Source organism: Phodopus roborovskii, unplaced genomic scaffold, assembly GCF_943737965.1.
Source record: "Phodopus roborovskii unplaced genomic scaffold, PHOROB, whole genome shotgun sequence".
Taxonomy (NCBI): Eukaryota; Metazoa; Chordata; class Mammalia; order Rodentia; family Cricetidae; genus Phodopus; species Phodopus roborovskii.
In genome coordinates this window covers 50,597,473-50,618,358 of record NW_026126517.1, presented here as the reverse complement: position 1 = coordinate 50,618,358, position 20,886 = coordinate 50,597,473, and the positions used below count along the sequence as shown (strand labels likewise).

Below are 20,886 nucleotides of genomic sequence, written 5' to 3'. Positions count from 1 at the left end.
TTAAAATCAATAAAAATTAGGTAGATCCATTTATTTTGGGTGTATTTTACAAGTGTAAGTTTGGAAGATATTTGACAAACTTCAGCATTAAATGCCAACTCTACAGACATCTTTAACAAGAAAAGGCATTTATGTTGGCCCTTTGCACACAGGCAGTGTTCTATTGCATATCAAATGGTGGAGATGCAGTGACAGATTTGAGGGCATGGTACTAGAGTTAGATTATTTCTACTGTTATTTAGTTGATAAATACCATACAAACATACATGAATGGGTGTCACCACCACAAGTAATTTATAGAATTGAAACCCATAGGTCTACCTACTTCAAAAGTTAAGAGTATCCAATTATCATCTCTAGATGAACCACTACAAGTTCCTTTGATCACAATTGCTAAAAGTTGTAGTGAGAAGTTGGAGAAAGAGACCCAGGTAAGACTGCAGTACATGCCAAGTAGATCAAGATGGTGCTTTAGAAAATGTTTACTGTGGGCTTCAATGACAAACATGGTGATGGAAATGGGTTACAATGAAGTGGTAAATTTGAATGGAGGGGGATGTGATTGAAGCCATCACAGCCAAGGCCTTGGCAACCATTCAGAACTGCTCTTCCCACAAGCTATCTGCTTCTGACCATCCAATACTATATCTAGAGTGGAGTTTGGGTTGATAGTTCAGTTTTGACAAGACCTTGTGATATTCAGATTAAGAATACAAGTCTGACTACCAATACCCAGAGGTATACTTTGGTTACATCTTGTAAAAAGAGCAACTAATTCTAACTGTGGAAGTAATAACAAGTGGAGGCCTTGTTGACTGCCTTGAATAGTTTGGACATGTTTCCAGATCAGCAATACAAGATTGTCTAACAACTTGTAGACGACAATCATGCCCCCTCCAGTCGATCCAAATGCTATTCCAACTAGACATGAGCTGCAACTGTTAGTCAGATGTAGCCTTCAAAATATTTCTCCTAAGAGCTACTGAACAAAACAGATTTAGACTTTAGCCAGTTTGCCTTTAGTATTTTTATGAACTTCAGTTTACTGTAACATTAAAACTAGCCATTCCTTGGACACAACTTTGACATAGAAACAGACAATTAAGCTTAATCAAAATTCTTCACTAAATGACCAAAGAGCCCGCAAAAATGTCTATAATAAACTGAGCTTTGAAGCACAACAAAACACAGGAAAATGTAAAACTTCTCTCAAGCACCAAAAATGGAAGCTATGCAGCTATCCGTATAAATCCTTTAATAGGGAAGCTATGCAGCTGTCCGTATAACTCCTTAACAGGCCTTTCCTTGTGGAAAATCCTGAGATATTAGTTAAGCACTGCTACTTTATAGAAGGCAGGTTGGTTTAGTGAGGAAACTGACTTTTGATAGTGATAGTTTATTTGGGGCACTTAGTATTTCACAGATCCTCAAGTCTTGAGGTAGGTTAAATATCAGTGTCCTATTTTACAAATCAAAACTCAAGCAGGTGTTGCTCACTTTGTCATAAACTGAGTCTGGTGGTCAGGAAGAGCATGGTCACTCTAATTTCATATTCACCTAATGTTTGAACTTAATGGGGGAGGTGGAGGATAGTAGATACCTATCCTATGGTGACTGCACATGTTAGAGAATAATCCATTAGCTCGTTATAAATCCATTTACAAAGATCTGAGCTGTAAAATTACCAATGTGGAGTGTAGAGTGCATTGCTTTTCTGCCTTTCAGGTTGAATGGAGCAGGACTAATCACCAGTGGGGAACCATAGGAAAGCAGGTGCATAAATGTAGCCACCATACAAAATGATGCCTGGATTCCATAGTGGGGTAGGTCTCGTCCCAGACCAAGGTGAAGAGAAAAACGATATCAGCTCAGGCTGCTGTAGCTCAATATGCCTGACATCCTGGGGGAAGAGCTCTAAGAGAATAGTAAATGTAACCCAATAAAGTGTGATAATGTTTTCACTAACACATAAAACACAAGTAAAAGTAGACTGATATTTTATTAAAATGACAAGTATAGGAGATACCTAAATATTTTAATGTTTTACCTATGACATAAATCCCTGTAATTATTATAAGCCCAATTCTCGTAGTTCATCCTAATTATTTAAAAGTATTTACCAGAATTCAGCTTATCCTGACATAGTTTCCTAGACCAATCTTTTCAACTACTTGTTCATTATAAAGTTCCCTTAGGGATAAGAGTGTAGTTCCATGATACAGTGCTTGCTAAGCACGTGCGAAGACAGTGGTTTGATCCTCAGCGTAACAAAAATCCTTTTATTTAAGCAAGTTTAAAAAGATAGATGTGTATGTTCTCATATAAATAGAAGAGTCCAACACGAGTCACAGAAGCAAAGTGAAGAGAAGATGGGGGTTGAGAAGAAAACATAAGGTAGAGAATGCAAGCCTTTAACTTTAGTATCCCCAAAGTTGAGTGTGAAAGTAAAAGTTTCTACACTAACAAAGTTTATATAAATTATATGAATTGTAATTTTTTGTACGAGTCAAAATGAAATGTTCTGCATAGAACAAAAGATATGCCTAAGCAACATATCATATTTGTACAAGGCCACTGAAAGTCATGAATATTAGTAACAAATGAAAATGCTTAAATCTGTATCAGGCTGAGTAGATTTCAGTTTGGTATTCTAATAAGCTCAAGATTGTAAACTATTCTTATACAAAAGCAGTAATGGTGGGCAGATTTGTGTAGGAAGTCTTGTGCTTCTGGTTGGCACATTATCTACTTTCTAATATGGTGAAATTAATACAGACATTTGTAAAAGGTTGTGCAAAACTATTGTATTTACAAAAATGGCACAAAAGTGAATGCAATAGTCAGTGCACATGCACACCCATTCACGTCTTCAACAAAGAAAGCTGTCCCAACACTGCAGAACCCAGGAAGAGCACTAGCTTCACCGACAGCTGATAATAAGCATTGGAGTCACACAAATCACACCAGAACGGGCAAATATCGCCCAGGTAAGATGCTCTTGTTAAAGCTGGAACAGCAGGTTTAAGGCCGTCAAGTCCAAGCAGTTATTCAAAATCTTTTGCAGCCCATTTACTTGTGTCTGAATTATGTGACTTGTCTTCCAACTTGTGGTCTTAAACTTCTGTCTTACAAAATTCAAAAAGAAAATACAGAAGAAATCAATACAACAGAGGTTCTATTAAATAAGAGTAACATACAAAGCTGTAATTACGAGGAAAGTAAGGAAAGCCAGAATATTAAAGCTATAAAACTTGCTTGCTACTTGTTGGAGCCAGCCCTACACCAGCTAGGTAATATGTACAATTATCGTAACATCAATTACTTAAGTTGCTGTTACATGTTCTTTGCATCAGTGCACTGTTAAACTAACTGAAACCTCTACACATGTATGCTCCCTTACAACAGCAGCACATACTACCACTACCTGCAAAGCTGTCAGTCTCAAATGACATAGTGAGTGAAAGGAAACAGAAAGTGGGTAAGTAACGTAGTAAGGAGAAATAAAGGACATTAGAAGACTCATGCAGTTCAGCTCTTTTAATCAGCCAGCCAGCTTGCTAGCAACCAGGGATGGTTTCCGCTGAGGAAGGTCCTGTGGAGTGGGAATGTGGTCACCAGTGACCTCTGTCTTATCCGGGGCTGCAGCAGGAAGCTGCTTGTTCTTCATCTTTGCTTTTGCCATGTTGTAATCCCCAGAATCAAAATACTTTTGCTGCAAACAAAAAACAAACAATTAGATTAAAGTTTAAAAGTTCCTTATACTATGGACTGATTTTGGTTGGAAGAATGAAGTAACCATAGCCTTCTAACACCATGATAAATCTGTGATGACAGTCTACAAGCAAAACCAGAGGAATCTGCTTGAGTCCTGGCGGCGCATATTCATCATGTTTAGCTGATTTCTACTGAATGTCGGCTATACATAAGTTAATATATCAAGAGCAAGAGATAAAAAAATGATCAGCTAAATCAAACATCATAGTAACTTTTAAAATGAAAGATGGTTTGGTCATTAGAGTCTGAGTTTGGCAAAAGGAAAAAATACAATTGATGAAATGATGGCCTGAATAAATAATGAGCACAAAAAATTTCTCAGATTTTAGAGACCCTAAAATGAAGTAGCTAGCATAAGGCTGCTGAATGGTCTAGAATACAGTCTTATTCGCTGCCTCCCCCCACCCCCAACTATTCTTTTGATAAGCCAGATCTGGCCTATGGCCAATGGATCTATGATTAGTAGTAACAATGAAATGTGGGCAAGGCACTTGTGAGGTTGCTACACTATCATTTCTGCATGATGCTTTAAAGTGAGTGTAGATTCTACTGCCCAAGTCAAGAAGCTGATTCTAACTAAGTATGCGTGGCACACCTGGAATCCCAGCACTTGGGAAGTAGAGGAAGGAAGACACACTCAACAGCTTGCTTCAACTACTCTGTCTTAAAAAGGAAAATGGAACATTGCTTTGTTTACTGGCTGGCATTTGGATAACAAAGCAGCCTGGTAAATTTCTTACTTGTAAGAACTGAACACCAAAAACTAAAATAAATAAACATTTGTTTGTTTGTGCATTTATTTAGTGGGTGTGTGTGTCAGAAAGTTTATGTAAAGGTCAGAGGGCAATTTTCATAGCTGTTTCTCTCATTCCACCTCGTGAATCCTGGGACTGAACTAAGGTTATTAGTCTTGGCAGCAAGAGCCTTTACTCTCTCTGCCATTTTGCATGTCTAAGCACTATATAATTTCCTTCAATTTAATGAACTCAGTTTCTAACTAAAACTATTCTATACTATGAAAAATTTAATCATTAAAAAGGATCTCATTTAATTGCATATTGGAATTTTCTGTTGAAGAGAATAATAGTTACATTTTATTATGGCTAGAATTTAAACGTACAGTGAAGCCCAGAGAGTGAGCAAACACAGCAGAGCAGACATTGACAGGTGGTGCAGGCAAAGGAGGCTGCTTTTTCTCAGGTTAGGGTCCAGCAGATACAGTCTAGCAGTTTTTAGCTGCTTAACAATTTCTAAACTTCATTAGTTTACACACAGATATAGATATAGCCATATATAGCATTTTATTTCCTAAAATCCTCAATTTGGAGTCTGTACAGCGGGAGTATCAGAGCAAGCCTGAGGCCAGCTTGGGCTACTTAGTAGCCCCAGGCCAGTGTGAGCTATAGTGAGATTATCTCAAGCAAAACAAACCCCTTAAAACCAAATAAAACATACTTTACAAAGGCACTCTTACAAAAGCATCTTTTTGCATACATGTATTTACTCATTCATTCATTCGAGACAATGGTTCTGTAAGTAGACAGTCCATGCACATTCTGTATAGCTAGATTCCCAATGAATGCAATTCTTACTTTGCTATTTCTATTTACCCACTACATGATCTTACAATCATGATTTTAAATAAATACCACATATTCTATTTTGTTGACTGACTATAACTTATTATTTCTCTAATGTTGAACAATGACGCTGCTTCTAATTATAGTAAAAGCTTTAAAAGGGGAAAAAAGCTTCAAATTTCAAGGTATTTTTTTCATACTGAATTATATCCTTACATTTATAAAAAAATTAGTCAAATAATGTAAATACTTCCATGAATCTCCCATAAAACACTTCCAAAATTAAGAGTAATGATTTTAATGTTTATACAAAACAAGTAATCCATTAGTTACATTTAATTCCAAGTAGATATTATTCTAAATATTTTCCATATTGGCTGAATTTAGTCTGATGAAATTTCACTGATTTCTATCATGGATGTAAACAACTTCTGTTTTAACAGTTGTATTTCCTCTGTTAAATTTATTTAGGGTCATGCTAATGTTTTTTAAGGTGCCTGATTTTTGGAATAATTTCCCTACTAGATTCTGTTTTATGGCACAGGAAATTTGCATTTTCTAAATTGAATATAACTGTCCACATATTATTATGTGAATCCTTTCATTACACAAGTTAAAAAGAAACATGTTATTTGTTGATACCTTTAAAAATCATTTATTAAAAATCATTTTTGGAGTTTTGAGTTGATAAAACAGTCCCTATGTACTATGGTACACACCTACAGACCTGTTTTTTTGTGTGTAGGTAGCAGATACCAATACATTTAGGGTATTTACTTAAAGAGAAACAAAAATCTAGCATCTTATACAGTAAGAATTGACTTCCACATACACTTCATCATTCTCTGATCCTTACATGGTAAAGAATTCAAATGTGCTTTAATTCTAATTTTCCTATTGTTTTCAAGAAGAAGGAATTGAGAGAAAATAAAAAACAACAAGTAGCACTACTATTCCAGTGCTAAGAAATAAAGAAATGTTTTCAGTAATTTCATCTATTCAAATGATAACATGTAAATTAGATTAAAGGAACAAACTACGAAGCAAATTAGATGATTTTGCAAGTGATCATTTCATCCAAATACAAAGGATCTTAAGCCTCTAGATGCTGTGTAGGGCTTGCTTTCCAATAGGTAAGATTTAATGGGGTGATGGGGTAAAAACACCAGTTTCTAGACTTGGTTCTTTTTGAAGAGGGAAAGGGACCATACAGAAAATACAGGGTAGGTTTGAATTATGTCTACATTTATTTTCTTAGTACGATGACAAAATATCACTATTAAATGAAGGTGGTGGTTACAGGAATTCTTTTACATTATTATCTGTACTATGCTGTATACTTGAAATACTTTATAATTTAAAACACCATAATTGATTCTTTTCATACATATTTTTGGTATGAACCATATAAAATACTGACAAAGACACACACACAAAGACACACACACACACACACACACACCTGGTAAGCACAAAGACAAAAAAAAAAAAAAAAAAAAAAAAAAAAAGCAGATGTTCATCTCACAGTCTGCCAGCATACTGAGTTTATTTCCCCCAGAGGGAAAGATGTTACTCAACTTACCCCTTTCTGCAATCGTTTCCTTAAAAAGTCGGAACCACCAGGCTTTTGTCCCAAGTGTGGATACCTTGCTTTTAACTTTGCTTCTTCAGCTTTCTCTGGACTAGTCACTTTATCTTCCATTTCCTGAAATAATTTAAAGTAAATTATTTTTGTTTTTGAAAATAATTCACCTTTTAATATCTAGATTCTGACTTTCGTTGTTGAATGCCAAGTAATACAGCCTCTGACTAAGAAAGCAAGCACAGAAACCTTTCAAACGCCTCTGTCTTTCTTCTCAAATGTCCCATGTGATAGTTCTAATATAGCTGTGATGCATGTATAACACCCCACACACTGGATAAAAATACCGAGGTAGCTCAGCTCTCAAGTCTTGCTTGCAGTTACTTTCCAGTCATGTATAATACATTTAGAATTAGTCACCTTCTATGGAACTCCTTAGCTCGTTGTCTATATTTAGAGAATTTTCTTAAAACTATTAAAATCTAAAAGACCCCTTTGATTTCCTATTTATTTAAAATCAAGTATGGTTTTAAACTCCTTAGACTCTTTACTAGACATTAACAGCTGCCCAAATACTAGCATATTTCTCCTAATTGAATCCATTCAGAAGCCTTGATATTATAAAGGAGAGAAATATGTTCATCAATCCTCACATCTGGCTAGGTGTGAGATCTCATAGCACCCAAGAGTCTTGAGGTAGGAAGACTTTAGCAAGTTCAAGGCCAGCCTACTGTGAGTGAGTCCCTGTCTCCCACCAACAAAAAGGTTAATTTCTGTTCATATCAAAGAGATCACATATTTTTATGTAACAAAGTCTAAAGACTGTCATTAAATATCCCCATTCCATGCTAAAGATTAAGTTTGGGGTACTTGGTTATAACCAAGGCCCAGCCACTCTCTCAAAACCATTTTCTCACTCTTTCAAGACCATTTTCTCAAACATCTATCTTGATTTAGCCCACATTCTTCAACATGCTATGTTACAGGAAAGAATTTATCACATAATGACAGGAACAATGAATCAAAAAAATCACAGGTCTCCTATGATGGGAAGCTGGGCAGCTGGCAAGAACATTTTTAGCTATCAGACTCATTCTGAACTGGGAAAAACCACATTTTGAATCTCTAAGGTTATTTATGAAGAAAAATAACAGAAATGTTAAATCTATAAGTGTCAAACCAACTGTTCTTATATAGCAAGTAAATAACTTATCTAGGAACTTTATAATCACATGTATTTTTTTGTAGATTTTCCTCAAAATTACATTTATACATAGTCTATTCACTTTCTGTATTATCAACACTTGACCCTCAACAACTCCACATTTTGTATTAAAGGATTTTGATAAAGGCTGATATCTTGTTTTCTAATCTCTTTACATAAACTTGCCTTTTCTGCCTCAGATACCCTACTTCTCCCTTCTAAGCTGCAGTTTAATGTATCTACATTGGCCTCTAATTTATTTTGCTTTGTTTTTCGAGACAGAGTTTCACTGTGTATAGCTTCTGCTGTCCTGGAACTCAATCTGTAGACTAGGTTGGCCTTGAACTTAGAGAGACCTGTCTGCCTCTGTCTCCCTAAGTGCCGGTATTAAAGGTGTGCATCACCACCCGTTGATTTCCAATCTCTGTGGCCCTTCACACATATGCTACATACAAAATTTACTTGTGTATTTAGCACAGGTAAGGCTCTAAATAATGATTTTTTTCAGTCTTTACATTTAAGAATAGTATATCCAAAAGTTCAACATACCCTGGACATCTTTCAGTGTGTATGCATAGCAACATGCTGCTTATTACTGTCAGATTTAAAAGCTGCCTTCATAAGCCCACTACCGCAGCTAGTACTCAATTCTAGTTGTATGCTCAAGTCAAGACAAAAACTAACTCATTCTTTAGGAGTGTTTTGCTATTTGTCTTTGAGACATGGTTTCATTCTGTAGCTCTGGCTGTCCTAGAACTTACTACGTAGACCAAGCTGGCCTTGGACTCAAAGAAATCCACCAGCCTTTGCTTCTTGAGTGCTGGGTCAGTTCTTTAAGGAGTTTTTCAAGGGATTCTTGTCTTACAAAGTTTCGAACCCAACCAGGTAGATATGAAAATACCGCACTTATGTAAAGCTAGAAACACTAATACAAAAATAAGGTGTGCAGTCTCCTGCAAGAAGGTGGTCTAGAATGTTAGTGACATCTAGTGGCTGGCTGCTCAACCTTCACTATCCCAATCTCCTGCAATCCACTGGCATTCTCAGAGCTGCAGTTTCAAAGCAAAACTGGATGAAAGGCCCTATTTGTTGGGGTTTCCCTGTCTAGTTAGCCCATTTTAAATAATGTTTAGTGAAAAGGAGCCAAAATCAACTGCTGGCCTTTAGTCCTACCACTTTCAAATCTTGTCAATATCAGATTTTCTTGGGCCAGAAAGATTTCACAGCAGCTAAAAAGCTAAGATTGCACAGGAGCTTGACACATAAAACTTAACAATCGGAGTTCAATCTCTGAATCTGATGGCAGATGGAAAGTACCAAGTCCTAAGAGTTGTCTTCTGACCATCACATGTATATTGGAGCACACATGCACCCACATTCATGCTCATACAAGAAAAAATAATAAGGCTGGGTTGGTCTACACAGAACCCAGGAGCTCAAAAGTTGGAGACCAATGACACCTCATCTCTAAACAAAGAGAGGATAGGGAGAGGTAAGAGAGGGAGCAAAAGAAGAAGAAGGAGGAGAATCCAATTCTTGAATGTCTTTGCCAATACATTACACAATATTAAAACCACTGCTAGTACAATTTCTTAGATGAATTCAAAATTTGTTCTGTATTCAACAAAAGAAGGAAAGACATGAAAAGACAGACCTAAGCTACACTTTAAAATGAAGTTAAGCACTATCAAGACTTCCACAATACTTTTCATAATCATACAAAACGTTCTTAACCTACTGCAGATGCCAAACTTTTATAACCTTACATTAAATAACTCCAAATTGCTGGACATTCACTAAAATTCTAGAGCATTCACTAACATTTTAGCCAGCTACAGATTTGCTTATAAACATGTGAGGTGAGGTGCTGTGACTGCTAGCATTTAGCCATTCTTGCTCTTCTCTACATTCTTCCCCAAACAGAACAAATAGAAGGCTAAACCTACATTCCCAAACTCCATTCCAATTAGGCAGCCAATGATAGCCACACCAGATAAAAAAGTATGGGAGAAAAGAACCCCTTCTTCTCTTGATCATGCTGCTACAGAGCAGCAAAACCCTCCACTGCACACCAAGCTATTGGTGCTTCTCATATACATTTTAAACACCTTCAGGCCCCCATGGAGGCTCCAAGGGTTTATGACAAAAGAGATCAATACAGAAGTGAGCAATTCTGCCTGAGAATGCAAGTAATTAATATAATTTCGAACTCTGTAAAGGCATGAGCCCGAAATCCATCAGGACAGCACCTGTCCTTTGCTTGACAGCAGGAGCTAGCCACACACATGTCTCTCTATGACCTGCAGGGCAGGTGGGTTTGGGAGGAAGAGGGAAAGGAAGCAAAAAAAAAAAAAAGCCCAGCAGGTCCTGAGCTCTGCACACACACACACACACACACACACAGAGAGAGAGAGAGAGAGAGAGAGAGAGAGAGAGAGAGAGAGAGAGAGAGAGAGATCTTCCAGTGCGGTATCCAGAAATAATTAGAAGCTCTTGTAATAGCTATATGGCAGTGGGGTAGAAGATGGCGGCTAGAAACAGGACTTAACTCCTACCAGTCAGAAACATTCTTCATTTCCTGCCTCTGGAAACATCTCTCTTTTCCCCTTCTGTTCTTCCGACCCCTTCAAAACTTTGTAATCTAGCTGGGTGGTGGTGACATACGCCTTTAGTCCCAGTACTCGGGAGGCAGAGGCAGGCGGATCCCTGGTCTACAAGAGCTAGTTCCAGGACAGTCTCCACAACCACAGAGAAACCCTGTCTCCTTTTAAATAAATAAAACAAACAAATAATAAATATATAAGGAATTTGTAATCTAGCACCCTAAATAAACCATTTCCTCTCTGTTTGAAATATGCCAAGTAGCTTTTGTTCTTGTCCTCCTCGTATGATGCTTAAAAAAAAAAAAAAAAAAATCAAGTGGAATAATTTATACTTGTTATGTTAAAAATTGAAAGTGGACACAAAATTTGCTATGATTACAGGTTCTTGAACATCCAAGACATTCCTCAACATTTTAGCTAAGAAAGAAAACAAACTGAAGGCGGGAAAAGGTCTGACATGAAGAGAAGGAAACATAAACAAAAAATAGGTTACATTGCATGCATCAAATATATGCCCTGGATGTCTTTTGGAGGGGGGAGGTAATTGGAGGGCAGATACAGGGTCAGGGATACAGCCCAAGTCATAGAGCACAGAGGCCCTGGACTCACAATTTCCAGCATCTGAGAGGGAAGGAGGACAGATAACAATAAAGGGCTCGGGTGTGGTTCAGTGTAGAGCACTTTGCCAAGAATGGGCAGAGCCCCAAGTTCAATTCCAAGTGCTGTAAAAACAAAATGAGATAAAAAAGAAAAACACATAACAGGATAGTATTTTTAGAATTTAAATGTTTATAATTTGGAAGTCGTGATGGCTTATACTGTCTGTCAAAGCATGGCAGGAACCAGAATCTGTAGGCATATCTATAAAGTAGTTTACACACAGATTAATTAGGTGGCAAGATCTACCATAGATGTTAATATCATTTCATAGGCTGGGGTACTACACTGAATTTAAAAAAGGAAGTGCATTAAAGAGATGGCTTGGTGGTTTAAGAGAAGCTGTACAATCACAGGGACTGGAGTTGGGACTGGAGTTTGGATCCTAACACCTATGCAATAAGGCAAATATTGTGCAAACACTTGTCACTCCAGCCTCAAAGGATGTGATGCCCTCTTTTGTTTTCAATTGTGCATTTACACACAACACAGATACACCCATACACGCGCGTACACACACACACACACACACACACACACACACACACACACACGAGAGGGGGAAGAGGGAGAAAGAGAAACACCAACATCCATCTCTGCTTCCCTTCCTATATTAATCAGGAATTAATTACTATAAAAAAAGGCTTGAAACCGGTAATTTATGCACTAGGTAGACAGCATTACTTTGATGCATCTACCCCTGGTCATGGAGCTAGAGAACACTTGAGTATGAGTTCAAGAACAGCCTGGAAAAACTTACTGAGAACTCATCGTGACCCTCCCCAAAGCAGAAGCATTTGCTTATTTTATCTTACAAGTACTTAGTAATTTGTTTTATATGTGTATGTGTGTGTATGTATGTATGTTGTGTGGGGGCATGTACATTCACAACAACGGAAGTAAGGAAGTCAATGGATAACTTGTAAGAAGAACCTGTTCTCTTATTCCACCATGTGAGATCTGGAAATCAAAGTAAAGCTGTCAGGCTTCAAGGCAAGAACCTTAACACTCTAAGCCATCTCACAGGTCCATGGTAAAATATTATAAAGAAAAAAACAAAACAAAACAAAACAACAACAACAACAACAAAAAAAAAAAAAACAATGTTCAAGTGTGACTATGTATGCCAACATTCCTAGCATTCAAGGGTCTATTGAAGTTTGTGATAAGTTCAGGGCTTGCCTGGATCGTGACAGTCTGCCTCAAAACAAAAAAGGAAGCCACACAAAGATTATGTATGCGTGTAGACTTAATTCAGCAGTAGATCAGTTGCTTGGGAAGTAGGAAGACCTGAGTTAAATCCACAGCAGGGGTCAGGGGAAGGGCAATAAGCAAGAAACTACTAAGAGCCAGGCAATCTTATTACAAGCTTGGGGATAAATTGGGCATCCTAGTGATTCCAGGCCAGGGCAACAAAACAAGACCCTGTTTTAAGCTGTTAAATAAAAGCTTAAAAGCTGGACATATACCTGCAACTCCAGCATATACAAAATGGAGGCAAGAGGATCAGGAATTCAAGGCCAAGATATAGTATATAAAACCAAGTCTTAAAAAGCAATAATAAAGGAAGCTAGGTAGTTGTGCTGGCAAAGCCTTTAATCCTAGCACACAGGAGGCAGAGACAGGTGGTTCTCTAGAGCTCAAGCCTGATCTACAGCACCAGGACAGGGATACACAGAGAAACCTTGTCTAGGAAAACAAACAACCCAAAATAGAACAACAAATAACAATAACAAAACCCCAAACAAACAACCCACTAAACAAACAAACAAACAAACAAAAAAAGAAGAACAAAAAACCCCACAAAAGTAAAGGGCAACTTGTCACCAAGCTAAATGACCCTAGTTTGATCCATGGGTCCTAGATGGTTAGGAGGAGAGAACAGACTCCCAAGTTTTTCTCCATTCTGCACATATGCACTGTGAATATGTGCTCTTGCACATTCACATTCACACTTACTAATAAAATGTAAAAAGCTTAAAAAGGAATGTCAAACTCAGGAAGAAAAAGTTTTCAAACTTCAAAGACGATTTTGAAATTTTATTCTTTAAAAACTCTGTGTCATAGGTTTCTATATTTTAACAATACATGATGAAATACAGTATTTATATAACTAAGTGGTTTCTTAACAAATAACAGTGGGAAGCGTATCAAACTGTCTTCCTATAGTCTACACTTACATGAGAACCTAATATTTATCAAATGTAAACATGAACTAAGGTTAACACATGTATTTGTGAGTTTTACTATTAGAATACATTAGAAATCTTTTGTTGCTAATGTGTAAGCTACACATATACAGAAACATCCAAGGGCTAGAGTTCAGTAGCAAAGCACAATCTAAAATTCATGAGGTCCCAGGGTCAAGAGATCAGCACCAACAAGCGCAAAAGACCTTTGAAAAGGTCTGGAGAGCAGCTCAGTGGTACAGTGCTTGCTTCACATATGCATATGCATAACATATGCATAACATTCAATCTCTATTAATACTGAAAAAAGTTAAATGATTATTTTATACCTAACAAGCTGATAATAAGTTTATCAGAATTCATCATTTTTCAGTCTGTGGCTAAGTTAAAATAGCTCAGCAGTAAAACCTGAGCAATATGTTTGTCTGCTAAGCAATATGTTCACTAATGTACCATGAATTAACAAAGACTTTTTAAGATACTGTTAGAGAGCTGGGCAGTGGTGGCATATGCCTTTAATCCTAGCACTTGGGGGGGCAGAGACAGACATATCTCTGTGAGTTCAAGGCCAGCCTGGTCTACAAAGCTACACAAAGAAACCTGGTCTCAAAAACAAACAAACAAACAAACAAACAAACAAAAAAAAAAAAAAAAAGGAAAGATACTGTTAGGAAGGTTCAACTACTGTTAACAATTTATAGAAATCACCTTTGTCCTGAAAATCCAGTTTACAGCAAGTCTCCAGAATAAACACAATATCCTTCAATTGCATCCATAAAACCAAAAAATTTTCTACATAGGTAGATTTAACATTAGCTTGAGGACATCTGATGCAACAGAATAGGTTCAAGAGAGTAAGTTACAAGCACAAATCTTACACAAACAACAGAAGCAAATCTAATAAGCTGGTAGGGATGGAGATGTAATTCGGTGGCAGATCACCTACCTAACATGTACAAGGCTCTGGGCTTCATTCCTATCACCATAAGTGGGACATGACTGAAATGTAATAAGGTAAGGAGTTCAAGTTCATCCTGGCTACACATTGAGTTCCAGGCCAGCCTAGGATAAGAGACCCTTTTGGACAAAGAGAAATCTGAACAGAAAAAAAGAACATTAGTAAGTCTACCAGTGATAGAAGGTATGACAAAATAGCTCCAAAAATTAAAGATTAACTAGAATTTTTTAAAATGGGGGGGGGGGGAGGAGAAGCAATACACAGCTGTTCAAAACTGATATAAGGAAACACTCATGTCATGCACATGATTAGGGATGTTCAGGAAAATGTATTAGGCAAGTTTTGTCATTGAAGACATCAGAGTGGGGCTGGAGAGATGGCTTTGTAGTTAAATCAGTGGCTGCTCTTCCAGAGGACCTGGATTCAACTCCCAGCACTTACATGGTGGCTCACAATGATCTGTAACTCCAGTCCCAGGGGGATCTGATATCTGATGCACTCTTCTGACCTTCCAGAGTACCAAACAGCACACATTTACATATACATGCATGCAGACAAAACACCCATACACATTAAAACAACAAGCAACCAATAAGAGATAAGTGTTATGTGTAAGATTTAAGAAGCCTCCCTCCCATGAAGGAGGAAATACATTTTTTGTCCTGTGTCCTTTCTTGTGGTTTAATGAGCTTAAGATTTATGAAACTGGGCCAGACGTTGGTGGCACATGCCTTTAATCCAAGCACTCAGGAGGCAGAGGCAGGAGGATCTCTGTGAGTTTGAGGCCAGCCTGTTCTACAGGGCAAGTGCCAGGACTGGTTCCAAAACAATACCCAGAAACCCTGTCTCGAAAAGCCAAACAAACAGAAGATTTCTGAAACTGGGGCAGCCATACTGCATTAAGAGCTGAGGTGCTACAGACCTCAGCAACCAAGGACGTAAGTCCTGAATACCTTAGACCCACTATCCAAGGCCTGGGCTAGCTTTTTGTGCTTCTTTGCCAAGAGAAAAAAATATCTAACTTCTGTCTTGTTTAAACTACTAGTTTCATTTTCCTGTCACATGTAACTAAGCATAATTCTGATTAAAGAAAAAAGCATGTAGAATTTAGACACAAAAGACTTGGGCAAGCAGGTTTTGTCTGAGGATGAAGGAAGCATCGGGAGAATGGAATAGAATAAAACGGGCAAGAAGAGGGCTTACTGGAGATGAAGCAAGAGAATGTGATGAAAGAAGGTTGATCAGCAGGCTAGAGAGCTTGGACTTCATTTTGTGACAGATAATCGGGGCAGATAAACTTACTCCCAGCCAGGGCTGTTCAAGGTACTCCTGAACCATCCACCTCTAGGCAGCCTTTGAGAGAGAACTTGCAGTGGATTGGAACTGAAGCATTTCCTTCCCTTTCCACCATGCATAAAACCACCAGGCCTGTCTTTTTTTATTTTGTGTTTTTGGGTTTTTTGTTTTTGAGACAGGGTCTCTCTACATAGCTCTGATTATTTTGGAACTCACCAAATAGACCAGGCTGGCCTTAAACTCACAGAGAACTATCTGCCTACCTCTGTCTCCAGAGTGCTGGATTCAAGGTATGTGTCATCACACCCAGTTCATATCTTTTAAAAATAATTATTTTTAAGTCTTTGTGTCTTGTCTTCATGAATGACTGTATACTACTTGTGTGCCCACACTGGTCAGAAGGCGGCACTGGATCTTCTAGAACTGGAGCTACAGACAGTTGTGAGCCACCATGTGGGTGCTGGGAATAGAACCAGATCCTCTAGAAGAGCACCCAGTGCTCTTTAACTGAGCCACCTCTTCAGCCTGGCCAGGTGTTCTTTTAACAAAATTATTTCAGTTGAGAGCTCTAAACAGCTAGTCGTTCTGAGACATTTAGTTTGATTAAAATAATCTCTAGAAAACTTTCTAATGGTATCTTAAAAAAACAAACAAGAAAAAAAAAATACCCTAAGCCACAGCATGTACACACACACACACAAACACAATGTATTTAATTGTGTTCTTATTAGGCCAAAGTTAAGGTTTTCGTGCCGTTATCTCCATGGGCTCACTGTATTATATACTGGACAGCTTCTGCTTCCTGACTGCTGTGATTATTAGGTGCAAGCCACCATGCCTAGCTAGAACTAATTTTAAAATGGTAAGCTATCTTCAGTTCTAGACAGTTAAATGACCTCACTTATGTTAAAAGGAGAACTTAGTAATCACATGGCCTATGGGATAGTTAACTTTTAACAGCTGTTACCTTTTCTCAATATATTTAGTTTCAGCACAATACCTGCTATAACAATGAATAGTTTACTACGGATAGGCTGTGTTTCTGTTTAAGAATGATACAAATTAAGAGACAAATATTTGTAGTTTTAGGCTCACACAGGTTTAATTTTCTAATTAAAAAATAGATGCCTAATTTACTTTTCTTTTTAAAATTTTGCTTTCTAAAATTTCCATTGGTCTGTGTATTTCTTCTCTTAACATGAGTGTACACCATTCATGAATGACTGCATACTACTGTATACATTCATGAGGGTTAGAAACAGCAACCTTGCCTACTTCTTGTAGGGTCCAGCTACCTTAAACTTTTAAAGACAACAAGCTAACCTACCATAAAACCTGAAAAGTATTTTTACTGAATACTTTGACTTTATTTACAAGGTCAATCAGGAACAGAGACAATAATCAACTTTTTAGGTCATGTAACTGTTCTTCCAAATAGAAGAAACAGGTGATTTGGCTCATAAGAACATAGTAGTGACTTTGCACATTTTCCTCCTGAGTGTTTGCACCTCAGGCACATAAAATCTACAGCCAATCTTCAAAAAGGTACATTACATTCCCAATACCCTCTAATTTGTATTAATGACATGGGCTAGAAACAAAAAACAAAACAAAAAAATGCTTAAGGAGAAAAAAAATCATAAAGAGAAAACATTAAGTTATCCTTGATAATTAGGTAGTATATTAGGCGATTTTAATCAAAAGTATTCTATACTCTAGAAATCAATACTTCAAACTTTGGCAACAAACAAACAAATCTTGTCATCCCAAATTATTTTAGCTGGATGTACAGGAAGCTGGACGGTAATCCTTGAATTTGGGAGGCATAAGGCCAGAGAACACTTCAAACCAAAAGCAGCCAGGGCTACGGGGTGTGAGCCTCTGCCTGAAAAAATAATTAAACAAGGGCCAGCAAGATGGGTCCTTGAGTAAGGCCTCTGGCCACTAATCCTGACAACCCAAATTCAATCCTGGAATTCTCACGGTAGAATGAGAAAACAGACTCCTACAGGCTGTTCTCTGACCTCTATACAAATAACCCCCAACATTCAATAAATTAAAAAAAAAAATTACCTTCCACACCATTATCAAGCTAAAATTGAGATTCATTTCAGTGTATTTAAGACAAGACAGACATGGGCTTTGAGTTCCTAAATCCTAAGCAATTATAAACACGTCAAAGTTTACAATATGAACAGGTAATATCTAAGATTACTGCTAAGATTGTAATCCTTAAACTGTATGCATTCTTTTGGCTTCAAAAATCCGTTGCTCAGCTGGGCCTCATGGCAGAGGCTTGTAACCTGAGCCACTTGGTGTCTGAGCCTAGAGGGTCACCAAATTCAAGGCTTGCCTGGGTAACTTAGTGAAATCACATCAAAACTGAAAACAAGAAGGCTAGGACCAGCATGGTAACAAGGTCAATAGTTTCTGGGTCATCCTCTCTAGCTGGCCCAAAAGACAAAAAGGGGCTGGGTGGATAGTCAACAAAGTGCTCGATGTGCACACACATATCCTCTTTCTCTCGCTTGCTGTTCTCGGATCCCAGGAATAGAGCCCAGTGGTAAAATCCTTGCCTAGGCTCCCCTAGAGGTCCTATTGCAGAAGGAAAAAGGAAGAAAGCAAAGAAGAAATCTTTCTTCTTGAAAAGTATCACAGGGCCAGTAATGTGGTGGGTTTTTTTTGTTTTTTTGTTTTTTTTAAATCTGTTTTCCTTCTTTTTAACAGTTAACTTACAAGTACTATCAGAACAGAACTATGGAAGAAATAACAGAGGAAAAGTTAACATGACTAAGAACACACGGAATGGGCACAGAGCACTAATCTACAGAGCAACATTAAGTAAGAAAGTTTAAACATTAGACCAAAACTCATTTACAGTTTAGCAGTTTGTTATTAATTATCAATTAATTGAGACTGGGTCTCATTATGTAGCTCCAGCTGGCCCAGCTCACTGACATCTGCCTATTTTTGCCTAAGTGCTGGGATTAAAAGCACAGTTTGATTTTTAAGAAAAAAATGTTGGGAACTCTCCACAAACAAAATAGGAAACGAGACCAAGGACTCTTCTCCTTTCTTAGTTAACTGACTCCATGTACCCAGGAAGGCAAGGCATCCGAATAATTAATCACAACAGAATGGCCAGGCAATAGCCCAGATAAACACACAGGCCTCGTATTCCTAGACGGATTGCTAGCGCATTTTCCTTCATCAGAGAAACACAAATGAGCTGACAAAATACCTCCATATTTCGAGAACTATCTGATTAGACTAGTGAAAATTTGTAAAGCTCCAATTCTCGAATTTTAGTCAAACACCACATGCAAAGCCCACAAGCCAGCATGTTCTTGAGCACAAGGTGTGCTGGGTTTACGTTATCTCGTTTGGACCTCCCGGCCGTCGTGGGAAGTGGACACTATTACCGGGAGCAAACTGAAGTCCAAAGGGTTTAGGAACGGATCATGGGGTCACACGGCTCGCAATCCTAATCTAGATCTGCATCGCTCCCCCTGAACGTGGACGCCGCTGTAGGAGTTACCTGCAAGCTTACAAGTGGTCGGAGCGCTTCCGGGGAAAATACAAGGTCCCAGGCAAATAAAAGATCACTATAAAACTCGGGTTCCTAGCATGGGCCCGAGTCCTGGCTCTCTCAAACACTCAGGTGACAAACCGAGGCACCGGGAGAAACGTTAGGTGTCCAAGCCGCCAGGGGCCCTGGCTGCGGGAGGAGCCGACCGCCTCGTGTGGTGTCGCCAGGCAGCCAGGCGCAGGGCTCCTTCAGGCCGCGCTCCCGCAGGCCCGCCAGCCACCGCTCCCGCCACTTCTGGCTCCCGCAGGCCGGCCGGGCCATCCCGCACGCTCACCTTTTGCTCCTCCGCCGACGCTGCCTCGGGGACTTCCGCGGACATGGTGCTCCTTCTGCAGAAGAGACGCCGGGAGAAGACTGATTACCGGGTGGCAAGGCCGCCCGCTGCCTTCTGCCCACCCCGCTGCCCACCGGGCTGGCGGCTGCCGCCTTATGACGACACGGGCCCAGGGCTCCCGCCTGCCGTAGCTCCCGCAGCCCAGGCCCGCCGGACTCCCACGCCGCGCCCTTACCTACCTATCCCCGCGCCTCCGGCCCTGCGACGCCCAAGCACTTCCTTTTTCCCTCAATGGTTGCGGCTCGCGCCTTACCTCACTTCCGTCCATGGGAACACAGTGCTTCCTGGGAACTGTAGTTTATCTGCGGCGCCGTCTCTTCCCAGCCTTCCCAGAGTACTCTGACCTCAGTGTTTACCCATCTGCTTGCACTGTGCTGAGCAATAGTAGCTCTGCTTCAGCTTAACCCCATCTACCATTTCTTCTTCAGTTCATCCACCTTGTCTCAGAGCCCCACAGCAAGCACAGCATCATTACACAGGAGTTGTGATTACTTTGTTAATGTCACCTTTCCTCTTCATATTAGCCACATTAGGGAAGAGGCCACTATTTCACTCTGAGACCCTCTCAGACGTTAGCATTTCCTCTGGTGGTAATGAATGGCGTCCTAGAGAGCAGGGGAGCAATCAAATGATCCCAATAATTGGTTATGGAATTTGGAAGCCATCAAAACCAAAGCTGGGCCCTGTGGCATAGAACTGTAATTCCAGCTGTCTGGGAGGTTAAGGCAGAAGGATGGCAAATCCTTGCTTGTCAGGGCTATAGAGTAAATAAAAGACCACCCTGGGTGATTTAATGAGGCCCTATATCAAAAGGCAGGGTATGCAGTTCCTCAATGGTAGAGGGTTTGCTTAGCATGTGCAATTCCCTTCATTCAATCTTTCCAGCACGAGAATAGCGCGCGCGCGCGCACACACACACACACACCTAGGAACTTAGCTCAGTAGTAGGTGGATCATTTGCCTGGAATGGGTCTGACTCCCAGCACCACATAAAATCAGTGTGATGATGTAGTCCTAGCACCGGGGAGGTAGAGGCGGGAAGATCAAGAAGTTCAAGGTCATCCTCAGCTTGAGCTCTGTCTAAAAATAAAATAAAATAAAATAAGATGATAACAACAAA

At 39.1% G+C, this 20,886-nt stretch overlaps 1 protein-coding gene across 2 annotated transcripts; it reads right to left on the bottom strand.

Annotated features, from left to right (window-relative positions):
• Arpp19 (cAMP regulated phosphoprotein 19) lies at positions 1 to 20,076 on the bottom strand. Of its 2 annotated transcripts, none has more exons than XM_051197953.1 (4): positions 19,946 to 20,076; positions 19,707 to 19,761; positions 6,937 to 7,059; positions 1 to 3,712 (listed from the first exon to the last, which is right to left on the bottom strand). In XM_051197953.1, exons 1-4 carry the CDS (start codon positions 20,032 to 20,034, stop codon positions 3,542 to 3,544), a joined length of 438 nt encoding a protein of 145 aa, XP_051053910.1. In that variant the 5' UTR covers positions 20,035 to 20,076; the 3' UTR covers positions 1 to 3,541. The 2 variants fall into 2 exon arrangements, with proteins under 2 accessions (XP_051053910.1, XP_051053911.1); XM_051197954.1 differs by having other exon boundaries at positions 19,942 to 19,960.
• Between the last annotated feature and the right edge of the window lie 810 nt (positions 20,077 to 20,886).

What these genes read in the sequence shown, in the direction of transcription:
- Arpp19 (XM_051197953.1), bottom strand. Translation starts at nt 20,034, where the DNA reads ATGGACGGAAGTGAGGTAAGGCGCGAGCCGCAACCATTGAGGGAAAAA. An exon ending in GGCCGGAGGCGCGGGGATAG is followed by an intron (nt 19,762 to 19,945) that starts GTAGGTAAGGGC and finishes TCTCTTCTGCAG; the next exon opens with AAGGAGCACCATGTCCGCGG. An exon ending in CGTCGGCGGAGGAGCAAAAG is followed by an intron (nt 7,060 to 19,706) that starts GTGAGCGTGCGG and finishes AAATTATTTCAG; the next exon opens with GAAATGGAAGATAAAGTGAC.